Genomic DNA, 23836 nt, shown 5'->3' with positions numbered 1-23836 from the left:
AACTTGCCGTCACAACTTTAATTCAACAAAATGGAGGTAAGCTCCTCTTCAAGTCTTCCATGACAGTCCTGGCACCACGAACTCATGTCCAGAAACTTTCAAACGACACTACGGCCGGCGTATACAACTGAAAGGAGGCAGCTTACATCTGGAAAACGATTGTATATATAGGCTAGTAGGAACAACGACTCATAAATATGTTACACACAAAATTGACTGTATGTAGTATCACGGCGCAATAAAAAGCAATAAAAATACGCTTAACCAACGCACAGACTTTCGCCCACACTTAAATCACAGTTAGAATCTAAAAACGGATTCAAGGCGTTCAACTGCTGCTGAGTGATCTGTTGACTCTGAGTAATGGCAAAGCAGAAATCGCCAGGTTGCACCACATAGAATTTCTGGCAGGGATTACCTCCACCGCCAACGCAGTATGCCTCACCAACAAGGATATTTGAGCAATCAGTCGAAACCTCCGGGTTCCACCTGAAGAAATCGGCAGCAGCGATTTGGGCAGTGGACTCCATTGCAGCGCAACTGTCTCCTGAAACGACAGTGTGGTAGCTTGTGCAGTTGCTTAATGAGCCGCTGGCAAGGTTTTCTGGAGGGCCTGTGGGTGATGTGCCTGAAGAACTTGATGCGACACAGTACGCCAGACCGAGTTGAATGTTGGTACACTGGCTATTGATTTCAGGGTTCCACGCAGTGAGTTGTGTCATGGTAATGCCAAACCTGCTTTCGATGGCTGAGCATGTATCCCCAGAAACAACAGTATAATATGATGTGCATCCAGTAGTGATTGTTCCCGGTGCAACATTGCTAGGAGGACCACCGGATGAAGGTGGCGAATTGGACGCGACGCAATATGCTAGGCCTACTTGGATGTTCGTGCATTGGCTGTTAATTTCAGGATTCCACGTTATGAGCTGGGTGAACGTGATGTCGTAATTGCTTTCTATGGCGGAACAAGAATCGCCCGACACAACGGTGTAATACGTTGTGCACCCATCTGTGATCGTTCCAGGTGCCACATTGCTAGGAGGCCCGGTGGAAGGAGGGGACGAACTGGAAGCCACACAGTATGCAAGGCCTAATTGAATGTTGGTGCATTGACTGTTGATTTCAGGATTCCACGTGGTTATTTGGGTTAATGTAATGTTGAAGTTGTTTTCCATGACGCTGCAAGTATCGCCTGATTGAACTGTGTAGTACGATGTACATCCATCCGTGATGGTTCCAGGTGCAACATTATCTGGCGGTCCAGTTGAACTTGGTGGCGAGAAGGGGACAGTTGGAAGAACGCAGTAGGCAAGGCCAAGCACAAGGTTGGTACAGTCACTTGTTAAACCGGGATTCAACTGATCGAATTGTGAATTCGTCAGCGCGAAGGAGCTCTCGATTGACCCGCACCCATCGCCTGATTGAACAGTGTAGAATTGTGCGCAGGATGTAATTGCATTAGCATATGCGTTTGCCGGGCGTGGGGCCACAGGTAGGGTATAATTCCCCTCTGGGAACAATATGCAAATAGCGGATCCAACAGGTGGTAAGGAGCCACTGGCGAGCTCAAGATTCCAAGTCGCAAGGAGAGAAGCATTTACACCAACTAGTGCTGTGACAGAGTCCAGAGTGTCTCCCGCCTTATGGTCGTGTCAATTGATTGACGGCAAAACAGTGATAGAAAAAGAGATACCTGGATATCATAATAACCTCCACATGCGACCGGACGAGTTCCATCAGCGATGTTCGTTGGAGCGGCAACTCCAGCGGCAGTGACACGACTAGTTGTATACGTTATGGTATAATTTGCTGTTGGGACAGGATAGCTAAAGATAGTCGCACTGGTATAGTTTGTGGTAGGCAACGGTGCAGCAGTAATAGTCGAAAGCGGCGGATAAGGGGCTACACAATAGTTATATCCCAGCCACAAGTTGGTACAGTTGGCATCAACCTCTGAAATCAACTGCGTAAGCGAGAAGAAATGTCATCGATGATTTTTTGAGATTCACCGGGATTAAGAATTAGGAAGTCACTGAAAGTGATGGAGTTTGCCAAACATACTGTTTGGCAGATATCACCATCTTTCACCAAATAATATCGACCACAGGCAGAGGTTGTGCCGCTCACAGTTGGCGTTGGGATAGGGGCGACTGCCGTTGGCGTGCCAGATGGGTTTCCATCGGTGGTTGCCCCCACGGATGGCCACCCTCCATTAGGACTCAAACAAATCTTTTTCCCAACGCGAAGTGACATGAGCTGGCAGTATGTCCCAAGGTCGGGGTTGAAGGATTGGATTTGCGACGCAGTGATATCAAAGTTGGTCCCAGGTACTTTGCCTGCCAGCTTGGCGACCGACTGGCATGTGTCGTTGACTGCAATGGTATATGTAGTACATTGCTGGGGGATGCACAGCACAGAGCCTGCAGGGATTGTGCAGTCGGCATTCAACGACGGATTTGACGAGAAGACGTCGTATTCACTGACACTGTACTGGGCAGCAACGCCAGCACAAGTCGTTGCCTGACTGGCCGTGATATTTCTCCCAGTGAGCGTACAATCAATTGTTGGTGCATCCGTCGCATTCACACCAAAGGGAACGGACAACACCACTTGGTCGCTTGGGGCGGTCGTTACATTGTAGTTGTTAAAGTTGCTAAAGAGAAAGGGCCAATTAAAAGCTGGGCAAGTTGATGTGGCTAAAAATACATACGCTCCGCACGTGGTGATTGCGCTTGTCAAGAGGCCTGCCAAGTCGACGGAATAACTTGTCGGATTAGATAGTGTAGCGTTCAAAGTCTCGAGTGTACAATATGTGCAAAGTTGGCTTGTCGGTAGTGACAAAAGGCCATTTGTGGTATTATACGACTTGATAATTGGGCCACAGAAGGCCCCACTGACTGGATCCTTGAGGCACTGCACAGTGTATGGACCGCTGACATAGTCGAGAGCAAGTGTTGGAGGGTATTGATTATTGCTGGAATCAGTTACCACATAATTTCCGCATGCAGAAACGACCCCAGCACGATATGACTCCAAGCCAACAAGGCAGTCATTGGTGCAGACGAGGTCGAGGTCATCTGAAAACAAATATGGGCTGAGCCTAAATAGGCATGCATTCAGTGAAGGCAAAAAATGAAACTATGCTGAGACCCACGCCATAAGAGGAATCGTAGAGTTACATGGGATGGTTGCTGTCAATGCGGATGCACACGCAGTGGAGGGTGCTGGGTTCGTTGGGAGGGTATCCGCAGTGTAGATCTGTAAACCAACGACGGCATCTGTCGCGAACGTGATGAAAGCATTGGGCACTTCTAGATCCAAAGATTTGTGTGTTGATGCAATAGTATCGTTGGTTCCAGTGGTACCTTTTCGCGAGTCGGCGAGCTGTTTGAGAAGACCAGAATGAAAGGCATCATTGTGTGCTTTATCTTTCCCCCTGAGCTTTTGATGAAAATCAGAACCTTCGACGACTCCCAGGAAAAGTAGCAAGGGAAGGAAGATATGCAGATAGAGACATACTGCCCGTGCCGCCATTGAGTGAGCAGGGGTTGGAGGCAATAAAACACTCACTGGTAAATAGGCCATGGACTTAAAGATCGCTACTACATGAGAGAGTCGCACTCAAAATGAAGCCGTACAAATCGGTCTATAGGTTATGTTAGAGATTGAAGCTGACGTGTGAATTAAGTGAAAATTTTGATTCAAACAGTAGCCATGAGGGTCCTTTGCGTTTTGACAGATGAACTCGCCCAAAACCTCACTCCGTAATATCCTGTTGTTTGTTCTACAAGAGGCCTTTTGATATGGAATACCCCTTTTGGAAGATATATTAATAGACTTAAACAGCCGATTGATCATGACGACATCGTCTACGACTATATTTTAAGATCACTTACATAAACAAATTACTTATTGATCCGTCTCTGCCGTTTTAAGTACTTATTTCACACACTATGGGCCTCCAAACCAATTGCACTCGCTACGTGCTTGTTTGTGCTTAGGCTCTTCTAACTGGTTCCATCCATTTTCAATGTTATTTTCTCCTCGTCATTATTTACTCGGGATGAGAACGGCTCTATTCTGTCATTCTGTCGGTGTTAATCTTTGAAACGACTTCATAATGTCCCAGGGTAGTCAATGAAAAGTAATGCAGGGCCGGACCAGAAGATAACGCCGCTTTGGAACCGTATGTGCGATGAGCTACGATGAGGTTGAATGTGGATGGACCGAGAAAGGTCAGATGCACTCTTCCGGCAGCAGCGTTCGTCCAAGTAAGCTTTCTCTCGTACTCGAAGTGACATCGCGAGAAATCCGTTGGTTTAGGATGGCAACCAGGAACACTCGAATGCCTTTCTATGTATTGGGAGAAACGGATCTGCACGGGCAATGGGCGTCAAAGAAGCACAATCATTGAACATAAACAACTCTGATTGGCAGATTGCGGTCCTTGTGCTACGTGTAGCATTTGGGGAAAGGACAAATGCACATGTGCTGGTCAGCAATTTTGCCAAAGCGTTTGCCATTCTATAGCTCCGATGTATTCGCTATGGCACGAAGAGAATGTCATCCGGAATCTGCATTTTTGCTATGCACTGGGAATTTTGTCCCATCTTACGCTACGCTACCCTTCAACCGTGCCCGACCTGTCATCTATTCTTTGTGTCTCTTATGAAAATTGAATCAATTATAAGCAACCAGATGCATTGCGAGATTGATCAAAATTCCTTGGGATAGGTTTTCGTAGAAGCTTGCCAGAATGCTGGTGTCCGCTCTTTCAATCCTCTTGGGTGAGTTATTCCAGCCACCTGTTGTTGAAGCCCTCTAACATTCTTGTACAGGTTGGGGAATATCCGGGGTCATTACTCAAGGCAATGTTACAGGGTTACCTGTCGGAAGCTGCACGGCTACCATTCCATGCGCCAATGGTGCTTGTTGCAACTCGGTGTCTGGTTTTTGTGGGTATGTGGTCGATCTAAAAGCCGAGGTTGTTTGCATTGTTCAAAATTTTCTCAGATTTGGTCCATCTTTTTGCACTCCTGTTGATTCTGGTGGAACGTGTACTTCTAATTGTAATGCTTTGGCAGAATGTGGTCCATTTGCTGCTGCCGAAAACCGGACTTGCCCCCTGAATGTTTGCTGTAGTCAGGTTTGTTCTAAGGATTCTAGAGCCCTTCAAAGAGACTGATAACGAATAGTTTGGATTCTGTGGTACCACTGAAGGTGATCTTGTATTGATAATATGGGTGCATAATCTTCTTACAAGGAACATCTAAAGAGTTCTGCGGTACTGGATGTCAGTCCAACTGCAACCCCCCGGCTCAAGAATCCTGTGGGGACAACCAAGCAACAGCAACACATCGACGTATAGGCTACTATGAAGTACGAGCGCCGATCTCATCGAGAGTTCGTTATTAATTCATGTCTTCAATAGGCATGGGCGGTATCAAGCGACAGTCGAGGTTGTAACGCATATCCCCCAGAACTGATCTCTGCAGAAACATTGACTCATGGTATGTAAAAATTCTTTTTTACTGTTGATGATCACCTTTTTATGTGAAATTTGTCAGTCAATTTCGCCTTTGCTCTCATTTCGGAAGATTTTCTCTTGCAAGAAATGACCGTCAACGATAATATCTTATGGTTGCGAACTACTGCGTTGAAGCAAAAAAATCCTGCCCTGAAGGTCTTCCTGTCGGTGGGTGGATGGAGCTTTAACGATCCAGTATGTGACTAGCATTTCTTCATGTCGATCGTATTTAACAGTGCGAGTAGCCGACACAACACATTTTCAGCAATCTTGCTGGAAGTCTGCAGGCTACCAATACTTTTATTGAGAATGCTCTGGCGGTTATGCAGGCTTATGGCTTTGATGGTATTGATATTGATTGGGAATATCCTGTAGCTCCTGAGCGCGGTGGGGTGCCTGCTGACAAGGAAAACTTCCCGCTCTTCATGTCGAGAGTCAAAGCAGCTTTTAAGCCTCGTGGTTATGGTCTAACATTTACCGCTCCTTCGAGTTATTGGTATCTCCAACATTTTGACCTTCCAGCACTCCTACAATCGGCTGATTGGGTACGTTCTTCGTCGTTCTTTCATGACCGTAATTAAAATGAGGTCCCTCAGGTCAACATCATGACTTATGACCTTCATGGTACATGGGATAGCACTGATCCTTACATCGGGCCATTTGTCCTTGCCCACACAAATTTAACTGAAATCAAAGATACAATGCAACTGTTCCGTAACGTTGGCGTCGATCCTTCGCAGATGGTTATGGGAATTGGCTTTTACGGGCGCTCATTCACTTTGGTTGACGGGGTTTGTCTATAACGATTTTAAGCCCTTTCATTGCAGTAGCTGATCAAGGCCTTACTTCTTTAGCAATGCAATACACCTGGCTGCGCGTTTTCTGGTGGTGGCGATCCAGGAGAGTGTTCGCTGAGTTCCGGCACTCTGATGTTCTCGGAAATCGAGAAGCTGTTGGATGGAGCGAATAGTATCATCCCTGTATTTGATCAGGAAGCGGCTGTTAAGTATATTACATGGAATGACAATCAATGGGTATCCGTATGTATTTCTTGAGCTTCCCATGCTCCATGCAGTATTCAACTAATTCTTTATTCTAGTACGACGATGCTCAGACGTTGCAAATGAAGCTCAACTACGCAAATAGCATTTGCCTGGGAGGTTTGTACTCACAAACAATTGTACTGTCTTTTGTTAACGAATTCATTCAGGTACAATGATATGGTCGGTAGATCAGGACGACAGCAATTACAGCGCTCTTAGCGGCCTGTATCCAGACATAGATATCAATAAACCGTCGTCGGTCGAATCTGGAAATCAATGTCAAGTTACAGGTACGTTTGACGTTTCCTGCCTCCTATTTCCAGTATATGCTAACGAAAATTCACAGGATGTGGTCAACAATGTCCCCCTAAATATGACTCGCTTACCACGTTGACTCAAATACCCAATGGAGGTTCGTGTCCTAAAAATAACCCGGCGCGTCTTTGCTGCCCAAAAGGCAACGAACCACAAAATTGTTCTTGGCGTGGAGGTGGTGGAACTAGCTGTAATGCGCAATGCAATGTCGGCGAAGTTGTTCTTGCTTTAGATGAAACTGGAGATGATGGACATCCTACATGCATCCAAGGATACAAGGCATTCTGTTGTTCTTCAGGAGATCCGCAGCCTGGTGCATGCTTTGGCGGGTGTGAGTGTCCTACGAACCTGCCTATTGATGTCGACTTATGGGTCTTATGCCTTTAATAGCTTGTTTTGCAAGTTCATGTGCCTCTCCATATGTTGTAGAAACCCACGTCAAACAGGGTAGCGCCGACAACGGAATCTCTTGCGAATCACAAAATGGGGCCGTCTGCCCGGAAATTTGTCAATCAAATACGAAGCCTGTGTGTTGTAATTGTAAGGTTCTCTTCCTAATGACGCACATTGTGTGTATCTCATGCCTGGTTCATTTAGCTGGCTACACCAATTGTCGATGGGTTGGAGATCCACCTAATTGTTTGAATGCAGTGTGTAGTGCCGGGCAAGTGGCAATATGTAGGTTTATCAAATCTCTGAAATGGCTTACCCTAATATCCGGTTACACAGTCAGCGATATGCAAGGAGATGCCAGCACACAATGTGTTGGAAAAAACAAGCGTTTTTACTGTTGTGATCCTCCTGCTGGTAAGTGCACCAATCATGAAAGATACAGTTGACAGGGGTCATAATCTTTGTTTAGGAACGTCATTCCTCCCCGTTCCTCTAAGTTATGTTTTCCCTGCTACTGGGAATGGCTTCAATATCGATCAACCTGCGACGTTTACTGCCGATTTTGATGACAACACTGGGACATCGGACACATCTTCAAGAGGCGCTGGATCTAGCGGAATCGACGACGATGGCGATGAAAATGACTCCGCGTTTGGAGGTCCGTCCTTTATTATTTCAAACTACCTCTTGCGTCTGATAATGTATGCAGAGGTCTTTATCTCCTCGCCGAACCCTGGTTCCGTCAGCTCAATGGACATAGCGTCTGACTGGGTGATTACAGACTGCTCACCTACGAGTGACAAGCCACAGACAGTTAGTTAAATCATCATGCAGGTTTTTCTCCTCACTCACACTATTGCGTTTTTAGGTCCTTGCCTATTGTTCAAAAGGCATGGAAGACGAGGACTCGGGATGTGGTCATGTTTTCATCGCCCAAGCAGAACACACATTAATCCGAATGCCCAAGTCCTGTGGTTTGGGTCCTTATGCTCGTGTTGTTTCACTGACGGAGCATCCTGATCAAAATTCGCTTCCACAAGAGCACCAGATGCGGAAACGTTCGACCGAAAAAGTTTATTCTCTGTCCTTCGATTATAATTTCCTTGCCGTCCCCGATTCGAATGGTCCTATTTTGTAAGCTTTTCCTTATCAACTGCTTCATTTCATCTAACGATAAATCCAAGGATGCGAGCAGATGTAGTGAGTAGATTATAACCTTTCCTTGCAGCTTACTTTCAAATATACTTACGCGTTCTTCTGCAGACTAACATGCCTGGATATTGGTGCACATTCTTTTCTTAATTATGCCCTATGAAATTTAATCATTCTGTATTTCAGGGACGCCATCATCGACAGTCCTCCTGATTCAGGGACCACGACCACTAAACGGAGGCGCGACTTCCACCAACCTTCGGAATACAATAAACGCTGGTTTGGGCCCTTTGACTCGTGGCTGCAAAGGCTCAATACAGTCCGTTCCGGTGACACAGTCAGTCGAAATTATCATGTAAGTGCATACTGTCTTTCTGCCAAAACCTTGTCTGAGTTCAGAACTCAGTGGTCGGACACCTATACCATCTTCCACGCAGAACAACAATGTCCCAATTTCTCGTCTAGTCTTGATATCAGTGTCACGGGCACTGCTCAAATTACAAGTCAATTTGGATATTACCTTGAAGCAACCATCGTTCCTCCCGCAATTCAGCAGGCCTATGTATTCTTTGATGCTGGTGCTGGTGCCCAAGCATCGTTCACGATAACTGGACTTGCCGAAGCGCATTACGGTAGTGGCAGAAGAGAATTGGCCACATTCGGATTTCCAGGTCTATATTATCCTGGATTATTGACCCTTGGACCGTCGCTTCACCTCTACGGAGAACTTGTTGGGCAACTCAGTTTATCTGGCCGTTACACTGCGACTATTGGATATACTTTCCCAGTATGCGTCCCGACAGTCGCTGTTTAACTTCACAACAAGCTAACAATTCGATTTTTGTTAGCCTATAAGCTATGCTTTTGGTTTAGCTGACGATAACCCGGATGAGGTCAGTTCCGGTCGTAAAGAATCTTCATAGTTTGTGACACCTACCACTTTTTGGCCTGTAGGAAGATCCATCTGGCGCCGTTGGGTCCAACAGTAATAACGTGGGGTACGATTTCTCGATTGGATATAACGTAAATTTGGATGGAAATCTGGAAGTTCGTTGTTTTTAATTCTGTATTATTTGATGTTTTACTTACTTTTGGCTAGGCACATATTGTCAGTCATGGCCCATTTGCACAACTCGTTGATTATTTACAATAGTTCTCAGATACCATCGTTGCAACTCGGAATCAACGTGTTAGGAGGTTCTCTTATTGACGCGGAAGTACGTCTCTCTATGTGAAAGCCCCCGGTTTTCATAAACTGTACGTTGACCTTACGCTGACCTATCCCTTTTAGATATTTGCTGAAGCCGACATGTATGCCGGTGTGTCCATATCTGGAAGTGTAAGCCAAAGTGTAAGTGTGTGTTGAACTGTATGATCTTCCTCTATTAATTCCTTCTATCAGTCAGCACCCCAGTTTTGTATCAATCCAGTGAGTAATTTAACCGATTTTTCATCTATAAAGACTTAATATCCCCAAAGCATTACGGGGTCAATCTCAACGCGGGGTTGACAGGATCGGTGTTGTTTTGGAGGCCGAATCCGCTTGTGTAGGTGTCGAATTTTGGAGGTTTAGTGGTTCTTTAATTCAATTTACACCCTCTAGCACAAATTTCTTCTCCGCCGACTACCCTTTCGGTGGATCATGTTTCGGTTCAGTTAACCAAGGCTCGGGATCAGGCAATAGCAGACGAGGCATTGCCGAACCATTTTATACATATGAAGCGCATGGGTCGGGCCAACTTGGATCTAACATTTCTTTGAATCATGATTTCGATATCCCAGCCTATTCCGTGCTGGAAAAAAGGTCCTCGGCCTCCAAGAAAATTTGGAAGAACGACGCTGTAATTCAACAACCAACAACATCCCAGATCCCCAATTATCCCAGCAAAAATGCAACTGAGGTCTTGGATCGTCGAGCGATACCATTTTTGCCCGGATTTTTGACCTGCCCTACTGTTGGTAACGAGATATCAGGCCCCAGTGGTTCAATCGATTGTTTGTGCTACTCTGACAACAACCTTGACCTAAACGGTGCAACAGGTGGGTATTTATGACGTGGTATTTTGAACATATTTTCTGATAAATATATTAGGCCAATACGCCGATATTCTAGCAAGAGAGTTCAATGACATACCCGCCAACCTTTCGGCGACGTACGAAGAAAGGATGATTCGAGACTTCAGCAATGCGACTACTACTTCTGATGACGACGAGCAGGATATCCATATATTCAGACGTGCTGGAGGCTTCTCCACCATGGGAACGTGTCCAGCATATTTTTTGGACATGTCTGGATATTCAAGTACATCTATTGGAACATTCTTTGACGTCAAACCCGTGGACCAATTGAATCCAACTCTTGGGACGTACAATCCGTGGCCTCCAAACATCAATGTGGATGCTAATGGTCAGCCTATACTTACTTCTGCTGAAACCAATGGCGCAATCTTTGCTAGAGAACATGTCTATGAAGTCAGCATGGGTGCGTTTAGATTTTTCTTTGCTATATTACAATATCTTTGGTACTGAACGATACCCTCAGCTGCTCTGTTTATTGATCATCTTCAACAATTTACCGATCTTTGGAAAAACAGCGCGCAGGGCGGATTGTGAGTTTTGCTTTGTGTCGTTTCAATCAAAGCAAACAAGGTTTAACTGCCTTTTTATTGCGACCATATAGATCTTGGTGTAAATGGGTTCAGCAATATTTGAGATCAGGTTCAAATTCACTCTTCGAGCAAGTGCAGAATTGCTATCCTGGTGAGAAATTTGTATTAACTCCTTTATTTTTTTTCTTATATTGGGTAATGGTAGGTGGTTCGAATGGGGCTACATCCATGGTGATGTTGGAACAACAAGCAAATGTTTTCAAAAATTACGCATTCTATGATACAGAAAGAAAACTAGTACCCGGAAACGGGAACACTATCCGCCTTGTAGACCCGACAAAATGGGCAAGTATGTGTCCTACGAAACAGGTTGCGCGACTTCGTGCAGCCGCAGGTCTTCCGTCATACTTGAACAATTTCAGTGTGCGTAGCCTGGCACTGCATATGTCAAATCTTTAATAAAAATCCTTAATTACACTTAATTACAGGTGCAAAGGAATTTCAAAGCTGACAACACGTGCATTCGGAATGCCTGGGTCAATTGGTATAACGCATATCTGCAAAACCCCAATGCTAACACCAATCCCGGGAACGTGAATATTCCTCAGATATATGACAACTTTGTAAGTCTATGCTAGCGCTGCTTCGTTGGATCAACCTGAATCTGCTTTAGGTATACAACATTTTAGCAGGCGTTGTGCCGTACCTCCAGAGCCAAATCACAACCTTGATCCAATCTTTCAATCCTGGAAAACCTGATACGGATACTGTAGACGTCAGACTCTCATTTGCCATAGAGCTTGATTTCTGGACGGATCATTTGAACGGCGATCCCAACACACAATGGGATACCACTCTTGCGCCGAAGGCCGACGTGCAAATTTCGCGGGCTCAGCTCACCACTTCAATCCTAAATGCCATGCCTAGTATAACATGGTTGAATACTATGCCCACTCATTGATTTCTGAAATTTGTACTTCCTTGAATCATTGACTTATTTTTTATTTTTTTTGCATTTGTTGTAGAATTAATCAGAAAACGGTCAAGTAACTTATGTCAGATATGCCCAGCATGTCTTCGATTGAAGTGGTGTTTAATTAACCCCGTCGTACTTCGAACACTCCTGCATGGCAATAAATACCGTCCATTCGCTACTTCACACTCATTACTACATTCTGGCCAATATGTATTTATTGCTTATTTCTTGAATATTTATCTTTCGTTTCAAATATTCACTCATTTCGGAACCAAAGATAGAATGATTTCGTCAACTAGAGTGACTGTCTACATGCATATGAATTGAAGTCTACGCGCAGAACATCTGAAGACATCTACCAAAACGGCTACAAACCTAATTGTATACAATCCAGTGAATGTTATATTTCAGGCAAGACCTATTAAATGGACATTGAGCTGCCGGTTTTATATTAAAGATTCGATGGAGAACAAACCAATGACGCCACACGCAACTCGTCCACCAGCATTTCCGGTTTTCAGTGACTCTTCATTGCCACCTAAGCCAAGGTCATCGGTGCCCTAATCACCTGTGAGTACCAGATAGATGTCCGTGAGAATGAAACATGGGTGCTTACAGCGTGGACAACAACAGAACGTCTGGTATGGATAATAACTTTTGTTAATGATGTTTAGGAAACACATCATAACACTCACCCAACTATGGAGGTAGCACCATTGAGTGAAATGAGGTGGTCAGAGAAATCAATGTTAGCGGTGCCAGATTTGTCGGTTTTGATGTTTCCCAAGTCACCGACATGCCTCACAGAGGAACTTGGGGCGCCGTGAGTCTTTCCAAAGGGATTGAAGTGGGCTCCTGCAGATAGGCAACCCCCGCTTAAATCACCAGACACACTACAACGCAAAATTAGTATACAAGACTGCATTGTCTGCAAGAAAGGTCAAGCCACGCACTGGACATGGAATCCATGGAGCGAATCAGAAGAAAGCCCTTGTATTTTCCCGGATATCTGAACAGGACCGCTGGGTGAGCTTTGTTGGAAAGTAACAGTTCCAGTCACATGAGATTCTCCGTTCAAGACTACGACAGCCTAAAGGATAGTTCTCAGTTTCCAATAGTTGCGACGAAGCCGTATTAAACTCACACTGCGAACTGGTGCAACTGGCGTGTCCTGGAAGAAAAGTTTATACCCCAGGAAGACAGTTCCAAGAAAGGCGAGAGCGATGACGAATGGCCTGGCAGACGACTTCTGCTTTGTATAAGAGTCCATGACCAAGGTCTAAATCAAGATACGGGCCTATGGGAGGGCATGACGCGATATACGCCAAAGTCAGTACCCACGTTGATGGTTTGGCGGATGAAACCACACTTGATTCGGCCCGTCCGTGGGGCCGCTTGAAAAGGCACTTGGTTCGCGTCGATGCACGGGGCAGAAACACTCAGCTTACGCTCTTTCTCCAAGATTCTCAACATAGCAACTTTTTCTGTGGACTTGACGGCGAAAAACAAACTAGCTTTACTATGCAGAATTGTACCCCAGGCTTCGGTATATGCGTTCAAGAGAGACTGGTGGAGGTGGAAAAACGTCTGTCTAAATCGCTCGGACCGCTCAAAGTCACTGCAGAACGAAGCAAAGAAGACTTGCCAGCGGAAAATGTCATCTGACAATGGCCCCTTGTCCGTCCCCGTATTTTTCTCATCATTTATAGACGCGCTTGTGGTATAAAGACCGAGTCCTCCTCCGTGAATGCCTGTTTTTGATTTTGAACGGAACTTTATTGCATATCTTCGGAGATGCATGCCTTCAAAAATCTTCTGAAGCTTGCTTGTATGGCTGGCATTGCCATGAAGACAGCTTTTGCCAGTGGAATACCCTCTGGAAAGAGGCCAAGATTCGATTGGGACCAGATTAAATTCGTTCATGCCTTCGGTGATTCGTATTCCTTCGTTTATGGGACTGAAGGCCTTGCGAACTTCAGGTATTCCAGCGCTAAAATATTTGATTCTCTTTAATTGCCACATGCAGCTTCATTGGAGATGCTTTGCACTTCTCATTTACACCCCAGCAGCTTCTGTCCAACGAAATAGTGCCGAAAAGTGTACGAGTTACCTTTGGGTTGTGGGTGTTATACAAGCTAACTTTTCTCAATATACATCAGACAAGCTCTGAAGGCTCGAATTGGGTATTGAAATTCGCAGTAAATTCGTCAACTTCAACTGAGATACAAGACCAAATAGCTTGAATTTTTAACGGGTTGCTTCGAAGGCAAACCTTCATCGTGCGAGAAACAGCTGTGGGATTTTTCATTCGCCGGGGCTGATATCGATGGAAATTTGTGAAGCTTAGGTTTTTCTCCAAAACGACTCTACTGACTCGTTAAATGATTGAAGGTTGCCGCTGCACAGCAACTTCACGGTTCCGCTTGTTGACCAAGTGAAACAGTGGTTGGAGTTTGCAGCAGACATAATTCCCCATCCAGTCGACCAGACGCTCACGACGTGGTGGATTGGAATCAACGATACAGGAGACACACTTAATAATTCAACGGTGAGTTTTTTGGGTGTTCTTATGGCAGTCCAGTTTTCTCATTTAGACTATTTGCTTTACCCACCAGATCACGGATTTCAATGAGTTCTGGGAAGTGGAGATGTCATCCTACTTCAACGCAGTTGTATGCGTATTTCCCTTCCTTAAGCCACGACACTAATGAACTAACTATCCTATAGCAAAGTGCCACAAATCGTGGTCTTCGTACCCATCTGTTCATCAATGTCCCCCCGGAAGAACGTTCTCCAAGCAGTTTGGGTAATTCCACAAAGGCGTCACTGGTGCAGACACACATCAACGAGTTCAACGCTATTCTGGCGAACCATATCTCAGTATTTAAAGCATCCAATCCAGGTCAGTTTCCCCTTTTCCAAATTTGTATCTGGACGTCATTGGACAACTCCCTTGTACATACTGACATTGATATGGCGGCCTGTTGTCCTAAAAGACACGATAGTGATGTCTTTTGACGCCCATGCATGGTTCAACAAGGTCCTCGACAATCCTATCCCTTACGGATTTACCAACACAACCGGGTAAGCATCCCAGATATACCATCTCACTTGAACCCCTCTCTATTTCCAATTCCTAAAATTTGTTCCTTTCTCCATCAACTCTTCGCATTTTGCTTCCGTTTTACCCCAATGCTAATTATGTATATTTGGATCCGCTACCCCACATAACCCCAGATTTTGCACCTGCGCCGATCCGGCAGGTTTTTTCTGGTTCAGTTGAGTATCGATTTTCATTGATAGCTAAATCGCAAATAGGCTTATGATAATTTTTTTTCGCTTGTCTGTACTCCTATGCAGACTCTGCTCACCCCACAGAGCGAGTGCACCAACTCCTCGCGGAGGCAATTGAGGCACAACTCCGAGCCGATACGCTATAAACTACCTCTTCCGTACGTCTGTCTCCGAACATGATCAAGAATGCTTAATCTGGGTGAAAAATCTCTTTTGAACGAACGTCTATGTATGCGTATGTAGGTAGAAGAAGATTTACAGCTGGTTTCAAAAGGGACAGAAAGAATAGGAGAGAACCTTTGGGGAGAACCAATCTTGTTGTCGAATGGCAGACAGATCGTGAGTTCATCGATAAGCAGGAACCAGACTAAACCAAGAAAGATAGCGCGAACCGAAAAAGTGAAACTAGTGTGAAAAAGAGGGTAACACAAAACACAAACAAAGGAAATAAAGAGATAATCAAGGATAAGAGGTGTAATGAACTTTTAATCATAGAAAAAAAGATGCCTACGAAGAGACACGGCGATTACGCTCACAGCCCGTTTCGCGTGATGATCTCCCGGAGTGTTTGTCCAAACTGGAGGAAAATTAAATATAATCAAAGAGACGGGCATCTCAGAAGAAGAGGTATGTCGTAATGAAAACTCCCAGAGCAATTATCACAACGACCTGAAGGGGAACACCCTCTTGATGCAGTGGGGCGTCCTCGACCACGACTGTCTGTACATCAGAGGCGGCCACGCTGTCAGCATCTGATAGCTTCCTTGTTCGTCTGCGCAATTCCTGGGCGGCAGGAGTCGTCAGTTCGGCTATTTGGGACTTTAGTCGCTCAATCTCCTCCTGCGCTCTATTGTACTTGGCATATAGCTCCTCGTTCACTGGGTTCTCTTTGTGGATGATGATGGGCGCAGGAGCAGGAAGTCGGATTGGCTCATGCGCCGGGGCCGGAGTAGGTTCATGTGCTGGTTCAGAGGACGAGGGAATCGTAGTTTCCCGGACAGGTTCGGCATCTGCAGAGCGTGAGGGTTCGCGGGATTCTTGTGTATCGGGAAGGGCAGCCTTGACATGTGCGGGTGACGATGGGTGCTCCCCCGGTTCAACTATTACTGGAACCTGCTGTTGTTGAAGCACCTCCGTATCTGTCGAGACCTCGCGTTCCAGAGGTTCCTGATTGGGTGTATGGGCCCGTTCATCTGGATGCTCCTGAGACTGGGTGGCGGGGAGGTAATGCGAATCGAGTGTAGATAGATTGCCATTTCCTAGAGTCTGACGGACGGTATCGTAATGTTGCTACACCGTCAGTATCAGTATCATCGAGCGTATCGCTCTTTTTATAGTAATCAAGACTTACAGACTCATTGGCGGTAATATTGGAAGTCAATCCCGCATTGATGTTTTCGTCTTCTTCCTCAACTGTCTGGCCCTCTGGAGGGAGGTAGGTGACGCGGAGCTTCTGTTGGAAAATCTTGCCCTCTTCATTAGTGTCGGGGTTAGCCCACTGGGTGTGAGAGAGTATGTGAGCAATCGATGACGTGTGCGGCAATGAACAAACAAAACTGCGTACAAGGTCGTGCAGCGGCAAGAGCTCCCTCTCAGGAGTGATGATAGTGCTTTGAATGAGGAACTTGTCTTTACATTGTGTGTTAAGTGGGGGCTCCTCCCTGAGGCCCTGGAGCATTACTAAAAATGACGTGCACCGGATGAGCAGCCGCGCGTGTATGGCTAAGCACGGAACGCACCAGAGACATCGACGCTTTCACCAGGCTCTACCCTCCCTGAATTGGGCCGCACGCAGTATAGCTGACAGAGAGACATAAGCGCCCCGCTACAACATACTCTGAAGACACAGACGCACCTTGGGGGCGGTAGTTTTGACCTTGAATGCTACCGGCTGGGGGTTGTTGTTTGTAATCGTCAATGAGCGCTTGACAAGAATGGTCAAGGGACCTGGAAGAGGTGAGCCTCTATCGAGACGCATAGACAGACATATACATACGGTGGAAGCCGAGGGATTTGCTGGGGTTGAGGGAGACGGACATGTTTGTCGTCGTCGGTGGAGGGGGATTGTTGCGGGTGCGGTGGTGGCTGGTCAAGAATGAGCTGACCACGTGGTCTCGCAGGCCGGCGTCATCAGCGTCGTGGGAAACACCTGCAACAAGTCCATTGAGCATTCCCAGACCCTCTCCGACGATGACCACTTTCTTCTTTGGCTTCACCATGGCTTTCGCGTACTAGATGCCCTTGCTCTGCTCCAATTGCATTATATACAACCGGCCTATCTTTGCTTTCTGTCCTCAACAAGTCCGCGTGTTGCATGCATGTCTACGTATTATGTATTAAGGAGTGTATTGAAACAGCAGCCAGTCTTGTATATAACGGCCAACGGCCGATAAAACTTGTAAGTAGTTGGGGTGGTGGGTATGCGGGGAATCAAATATGCATGACAAAATAATCAACAAGAAAATACCTCGTAAGATCGTTATAACAATATAGCAAAAAAAGTATCCGTTACAAGGGTGACACTATCGTGCTCCCGTCTATTCTCGTTTGCTTAGGGCCTGTAGTTGCACGAATTCGTAGTAATCGCCTCGTTGTGCTAGTAGTTGATCGTGGGTCCCAGACTCGCTCACTCGTCCCTCCTTGATGAAGTAGCTGTGTAACACGCCGTGTGATGAGCGACAACGTGGCCAACGCCCTAACAACAAGAAACACGACGTACATTCTGTCTGCGTTCTGGATAGTCGACAACCGATGGGCAATCGCGATCGTTGTCCTGCCCTTAGCTGCTTGGTCCAAAGCTGCTTGGACTACCTTCTCTGAGTTGGAGTCGAGGGCAGACGTAGCCTGATAGTTAAAATAAGATTAGACATTGGACATCAAATCACATTGCTTCAACACGCACCTCGTCCAACAAGAGCACTTTAGGATTGCGCAGCAGAGCACGGGCAATAGCGATACGCTCTGGAGAAGGATGTGTTAGTCACAATTGACCTTAGTTATCAATCACAGAAGCAAACAAAATTCTTACGCTTCTGACCACCGGACAATTGAGATCCCTTTCCACCGACTTCGGTGTCGAAGCCCCTGAAAAAAGAATTAATACAGATACTTAACAACTGAAGAATATCCGACATACTGAGGCAGTCCTTGAATGAAATCCAAGATGTTGGCATCCCGGCAAACATCTTCGATTTCCTCCTGAGTAATTTGGTCGTGTGGTTTTATGGCACCAAGGAGAATATTGAATCGGACAGTTCCGGCATAAAGTGTGGGCTCCTGTGAAACCAGCGCCAGATGCTTGCGATACTCCTGAATATTAAGATCGGTGATACGTTCGCCGTCGAGCTTCATAGAAAAACGTATGTCAGCGCCATCCGCCATGTCATTGTTGGGTTAGACTTACATAAACCGCGCCATGCAAAGGATCATAGAAACGTTCGATCAATTGAATACTGAAGTGTGGGCGCATGTCAGCTCAAGGGGACGCGCCAATGAATACAAAACAAGTCTTACGTCGTACTCTTGCCCGAACCACTGGCTCCAACTAAGGCGATGTATGTACCGGGTTCAACCTCGAGTGAAAGGTCGCGCAACACGCGGACGCCAGGTCGAGTAGGGTATCGGAAGTGAATGTTCTCAAATCGGATATGACCACGAACAGCCTTCGCGTCGATGGTCTTACCCTCAGTAGAATCGGCGTCAATTTCAGGCATAGAGTCCAACAACTTGATGATGTCTGAGCCAGCTCCTTGCGCAGATGAAATATCGGGCACGAATGAAAAGACATTTCCAGCCTGAATAGCTCCAAAGGTCGTGCTCTGCATGAGAACCCGTCAATAAAAATGGCTTACTTAACCGTGTATTAAAGGGAACCACGAACCATAAGTCCGACAAAGAACTCGAAAGTAGTAGCTTCGAGTCTGGATACGAGGGTAGCTCCATACCAGAAGATGAGGGCGATGACGAAGAACACAAGGGATTGGGAGAACGAATACAAGGCATTACTCCAAATAGCAGTCTTGTTCGATTTGCGCAGAGGTTCTTCCAGACTTTTGCTGTACAATTCGAGACAGTCATCTTCTCGCGTTAGCGCAGCAACTGTGCGGATGGATCCAGCAGCTTCACAGGCCAACTGAGCGGAGTCTTCATGCGCTTTTTTGTTAGCCTGATCTTTCAAGACGACGACACGCTGAAAAACAAGGTGAATATAGACAAAAAAAAACTATTATAAAAAACCAGCATACCAGACGAATGTAACCGGTGGAGATGAGGAGAGGAGTGCAAGCTATATTTTATGATTGAACTTCGGTTTCGCAAGCGTTGTTCGAGTATGCACTCACCAATCCCGACAAGGGCGACCTTCCAGATGAAGACAAGTCCGAGAACGGATCCAGCGATAAGGGTTGCGATGCTCTGAACGATTGCACCCAAAGTGATGCCAGCGAGACCGTTGACTTTTTGCGGGTTGTCACTGAGTTGAGAAACCAAACTTCCGGTCTGAATAACCGAATGTTAATGGAATGGCAGAACACGTGCTTCATTAAAACACTTACGCTATTCTCATCCTTATCGAAGAACTCGACTAGAAAAGTCAAAATTAATAACTGAGAGACCATATCAATGTAGAAGGCGTACTATCTTGTCTTAACATGGCCTTGAAACTGAGGGTTCGTAGACGAGCGGTCAATGTAGCTGCACTAGCGGCAAAAAGATAATTCTGAACACCAATCGCTAATGTGGAAAGAATGGCGATAATGAACATCCTAAAGAAAATGGATTATATACGCAGAAACACTTCAATTAGGAATAAAAATGCGTACCAGAGCGCATTTCTATCTCCTTCAAAACGGCGTTGAGCGGGATCGCGTGCAGAGAATCCTTCTATACCCTTGGCATAAACGACACCAAACGCAGGGTAGACCATGCCACTCACTTTAAAAGATATTATGTTAGATATACAAATAATAAATGTGCGACAATCACTTACGGCAGGCACAGATAGAACCGTAGAAGTAGGCCTGACGCTGGTCGCGAACGATAGGCGCCATTCTCTTGAAAAGATAGAACAAATTGTAATCTCCCTCTTTTCCTCCGCCAGCCACTTCGGCAGCTTTTCTCTTCTGTTCCAGGATTTCGCTGGCAAGGGATGTACCAGTGTTTTTGCGACCGAGAGGGATCTCTTCACGTGCAGCCTTTTCCATGTCCTCCGACTCTGAGTCTGATTCCGCATCTTTTCCGGGAGTGTGTTCCTTTCCTTCACGGAGCTTCTGAGCTTGTACAAGTCGGGCGTATGCACCATCGGCTTTCAAAAGCTCATCGTGGGTCCCTTGTTCGAGCAAAAGTCCATCACCCATGACATAGATGACATCGGCATCCTTGATAGTGGAGAGACGGTGAGCAATAGTAATCGTTGTGCGACCTAATGTTATTGTAAGCATCGGGAACAAAAAGATCACCGTAACTACAAACCTGCTGAAGCTTTGTCCAAAGCATCCTGTACGATTCCTTCTGACTGGGTATCCAAGGCCGATGTTGCTTCATCCAATAGCAAAATACGGGGGTCAGATACAATGGCGCGAGCGATGGCAACACGTTGCTTCTGTCCACCAGATAGCAAGAAACCGCGTTCACCGACCATAGTGTCGTAACCGAGAGGCAACTTGGTGATGAATCCATCAGCATTCGCTTTGATGCAGGCTTCCTTGATCAAAGCCTCCTTCTCCTCTTCAGGTGCGTTCTCGTACTTGGTGCCAATGAGGCCATGGGCAACATTTCCTCGAATTGTTGTAGCAAATAGAGTAGGCTCTTGTGAAACAAGACCAATTTGGTTACGCAGCCATTTCAAGTTAAGATCCTTAACATTGACGCCATCAAGTTTGACATTTCCAGCCGCAGGATCGTAGAACCTTTCCACCAGAGAGATAACGGTTGACTTCCCAGATCCGGAAGCACCGACAAGAGCAGCAGTTTTTCCAGCGCGAAAAGTAATCGAAAGACCTTTGACTACCTCAACGTTGGGGCGAGAAGGATAGCTAAACCTGATATCTTCAAGCACAATTTCACCCTCAACCTTCTCCGGCTTCAACCCATCGGGGTTAGCTGAATCAATATCGGGGATACGATCAATTGTGTGGTATAGCTTGGCGGCGGCACCGCGACCATGGGTAATGGCTAATGAAAGAATCAAAAATTGAAGATCGTTCTACGGAATCGAGATAGCACACCTTGCATTTCAGGAGCGAGGAGAGCAAGAGAGAATGACCCAATTAAGATTGCCAAAAACACATTCACAACAGAGCCGGCAGTAGCTACAAAAGGAATAACATCAGGTCGATCCCGAAAATCACTGCACGATTACGAGACATACCATGGCCTTGATTAATCAGGGTCGTACCAAAGCTAAAAGCTACGAGATAATGACGCTGTCAAGATGATGTTCAAGAGAAAAGATTGTTACAAACTTACCCAGACCGTACGCGGAGTAGATAACAAAGAAGAAAACGGCTAATCCTCCACCATGCCAAATCGAAGCTTTCATGTCAGCTTTGTGGGATTCGTCAATGCGACTGTTGTAAAGTCCTCCCAAGATCCTTTGTGTTCCAAAGGCTTGTGCAGTACGCACAGTCGAAATAACTTCCTCCGCAATGCTTCCACCTTCAGCGGTGTGTTTCAATGCGAGCCTGACTCATGATTAGATACACAAGTAAAATGAGATTGCACGAGGAAACGCACTGCATGTAACCTGAAATGAATTTGTTCATGACACCACCAGTGATCGCTATGCAAGGTAAGATAGAAGACATAGCCAGCGCTAAGCGCCAGTTACGGGCATAAGCCAGAGCAAAACCGGCGACAAAAGCACCCAAGAAGTTAGCTACGAGAGCTACTTTCTCAGAAATACCCTGTTGAACCAAATCTATAAAAAGTTGTTGACATCAACTTTAAGCTGCAAGGTCAAGTATAGCCACATACGGGTGTCCGTCTGAATTCGAGTCGCGACTTCACCTGCTCCAACATTGTCGAAAAATGCGATGTCTTGTCGGAGTACTGCCCTGAGGTAACGTTCTCGGATTCGTTTTGCATTAACTTCACCTGTGTACACCCAGATATACATGTACGCATAGGTGCACACGAACATGCCAATACCTGCGGGAGGTCAGCAGTGTTTTCGTATCATGCCAGGGATATTACGGCACATACCAATGCACACCAGGTATGTTGCACTTAGGCCAGCAGAGTGACGGAAATCAGCAGCTGCCTGAGGAATATTTGCAGCCGCTGCTGCATCACCGTCCTGCGCTGCGGCAAGAACCTGGCTAAAGTTGACGAAATCTTGTGTTAGATTTCCGAACAGAAGCGACATGAGGGGCTAAGAGTAATCATAGTTCAATTAGTCGTTCAACCGATTTAACGATATATGCAAGGCTTCCTGCGTACCTGAGCGGCCCCTGCAGCTACAGCAGCTATGATACCGATGAAATCGATGAAAAGTTCGAATTTAGTGGAGTAGCTACATGAAGCCAACGCGCCAGATGAGACATCGAACAACGACTATTCTAAGAGAGAAACGTACCGGAACAGTTCAGTAAACGAGATAGCGGGGACATCAGAAGTAGCAGGGGCAGCCTCTGGGGCGGCATCTACATCATTCTCCTTGTTCTTCTCGTCGGTGACGGCATCTAGCTGAGAAGATTTAGGACGGGAAAAGAACCCCTTTGTTTTGGTATCTGCGACGACAGTGGCCTTTTCGTCTGTACTGCTAGGTCTAGAGTCGACCATCGTTTAAGGACGACGGAGGCTCGTCGAAATTATATAATGAATATGAAGGAGTGGACGAGAAAGAGACAGAAGTTATATCAACTGACTTTTTGTTGGGAGCAATGTGCCTTCGCCATGGTTCCATATGTATAAACTCGGCAATGTGGAATACGGCTGACGTTTCGTAATAGAAATTACCCACCAGGGCCGCCGGATCTGTAGATCTTTCCCTTATCAGATTAGATTACAACTCCACATTGTCGCACACTTCTTGGGACTTCTCGATTGTTGAACACCAATAAGCTCTGAAATCCAGAATAGCGCATCTATGAACCTCGGGCGGTAATGAAACTTTGGCCAATCAACGAAGAGGCCGCTCAACCTAGAATCACGAATATAACCTCAAAGACTACAGCACAATAGTTTCATTTCACTTTTTCAAGTCGAACGATGTTTTATGCTGGGCCACCTCGAATCACGGGGCAACTATCCGGACGTTCAGCACTTTGGTTATTTCTCCGACAATAACTAAACTCGCCCCCAGACTTTCACTTTCCTCTGAACCCATTTTCTAGTCATTTATGTCTAACTCGATCGAACAAAAGTCTTCAAGTCTTCAATAAAAATAAATTGGTCAACTTAGAGCCAGTTGGCTCGATTGAAGTCAACGCTCCTATGACTCACGAGCCCCGGAGATCATCTCCGACATCGCCGAGGCAATAATTTGTGGTGGTAAGGCCCTGCCCAGACTTATTGATTCTTGGAT

The 23836-nt window shown here is 45.9% G+C and overlaps 5 protein-coding genes across 5 annotated transcripts; 1 reads left to right on the top strand and 4 right to left on the bottom strand.

The window, feature by feature from the left end:
* Positions 1 to 260: 260 nt before the first annotated feature.
* On the bottom strand, positions 261 to 3537 carry JR316_0007013 (LysM domain-containing protein; the record flags this gene model as incomplete). Its single annotated transcript, XM_047892758.1, has 5 exons — positions 261 to 1643; positions 1697 to 1956; positions 2013 to 2656; positions 2714 to 3080; positions 3183 to 3537. The coding sequence occupies 5 exons, from the start codon at positions 3535 to 3537 to the stop codon at positions 261 to 263; spliced, it is 3009 nt and encodes a 1002-aa protein (XP_047748040.1).
* A 1840-nt stretch (positions 3538 to 5377) lies between these two features.
* Positions 5378 to 12003, top strand: JR316_0007012 (Chitotriosidase-1; the record flags this gene model as incomplete). Its single annotated transcript, XM_047892757.1, has 29 exons — positions 5378 to 5410; positions 5435 to 5513; positions 5571 to 5725; positions 5776 to 6075; positions 6127 to 6321; positions 6385 to 6570; positions 6630 to 6690; positions 6741 to 6863; positions 6920 to 7219; positions 7279 to 7566; positions 7618 to 7695; positions 7751 to 7939; positions 7991 to 8094; positions 8150 to 8415; positions 8620 to 8788; positions 8840 to 9220; positions 9282 to 9326; positions 9388 to 9480; positions 9533 to 9541; positions 9594 to 9650; positions 9725 to 9784; positions 9836 to 9862; positions 9913 to 9980; positions 10037 to 10473; positions 10526 to 10915; positions 10976 to 11042; positions 11114 to 11465; positions 11531 to 11665; positions 11716 to 12003. 29 exons carry the CDS (start codon positions 5378 to 5380, stop codon positions 12001 to 12003), a joined length of 4935 nt encoding a protein of 1644 aa, XP_047748039.1.
* A 461-nt stretch (positions 12004 to 12464) lies between these two features.
* JR316_0007011 (Superoxide dismutase [Cu-Zn]) lies at positions 12465 to 13288 on the bottom strand (the record flags this gene model as incomplete). The annotated part of the gene is made up of 5 exons (XM_047892756.1): positions 12465 to 12578; positions 12635 to 12656; positions 12714 to 12911; positions 12972 to 13108; positions 13163 to 13288. 5 exons carry the CDS (start codon positions 13286 to 13288, stop codon positions 12465 to 12467), a joined length of 597 nt encoding a protein of 198 aa, XP_047748038.1.
* A 2560-nt stretch (positions 13289 to 15848) lies between these two features.
* Positions 15849 to 17531, bottom strand: JR316_0007010 (Vesicle-associated membrane protein-associated protein scs22; the record flags this gene model as incomplete). The annotated part of the gene is made up of 6 exons (XM_047892755.1): positions 15849 to 15889; positions 15958 to 16602; positions 16664 to 16810; positions 16877 to 16981; positions 17168 to 17259; positions 17309 to 17531. Coding segments are annotated over 6 exons (1253 nt in total), but the record flags the coding sequence as incomplete, so codon positions are not given.
* Positions 17532 to 17849: 318 nt separating this feature from the next.
* On the bottom strand, positions 17850 to 23091 carry JR316_0007009 (ABC multidrug transporter atrD; the record flags this gene model as incomplete). The annotated part of the gene is made up of 23 exons (XM_047892754.1): positions 17850 to 17964; positions 18032 to 18156; positions 18215 to 18273; positions 18341 to 18396; positions 18449 to 18657; positions 18716 to 18764; positions 18826 to 19130; positions 19193 to 19501; positions 19557 to 19597; positions 19653 to 19809; positions 19866 to 19894; positions 19948 to 20075; positions 20133 to 20244; positions 20300 to 20731; positions 20782 to 21483; positions 21537 to 21620; positions 21680 to 21718; positions 21778 to 21992; positions 22045 to 22228; positions 22285 to 22458; positions 22513 to 22681; positions 22750 to 22822; positions 22886 to 23091. 23 exons carry the CDS (start codon positions 23089 to 23091, stop codon positions 17850 to 17852), a joined length of 3972 nt encoding a protein of 1323 aa, XP_047748036.1.
* Positions 23092 to 23836: the final 745 nt, after the last annotated feature.

The sequence above is a fragment of the Psilocybe cubensis genome, chromosome 6 (genome assembly GCF_017499595.1).
Source record: "Psilocybe cubensis strain MGC-MH-2018 chromosome 6, whole genome shotgun sequence".
Lineage (NCBI taxonomy): Eukaryota > Fungi > Basidiomycota > Agaricomycetes > Agaricales > Agrocybaceae > Psilocybe > Psilocybe cubensis.
This window is presented reverse-complemented; position numbering and strand designations above follow the sequence as displayed.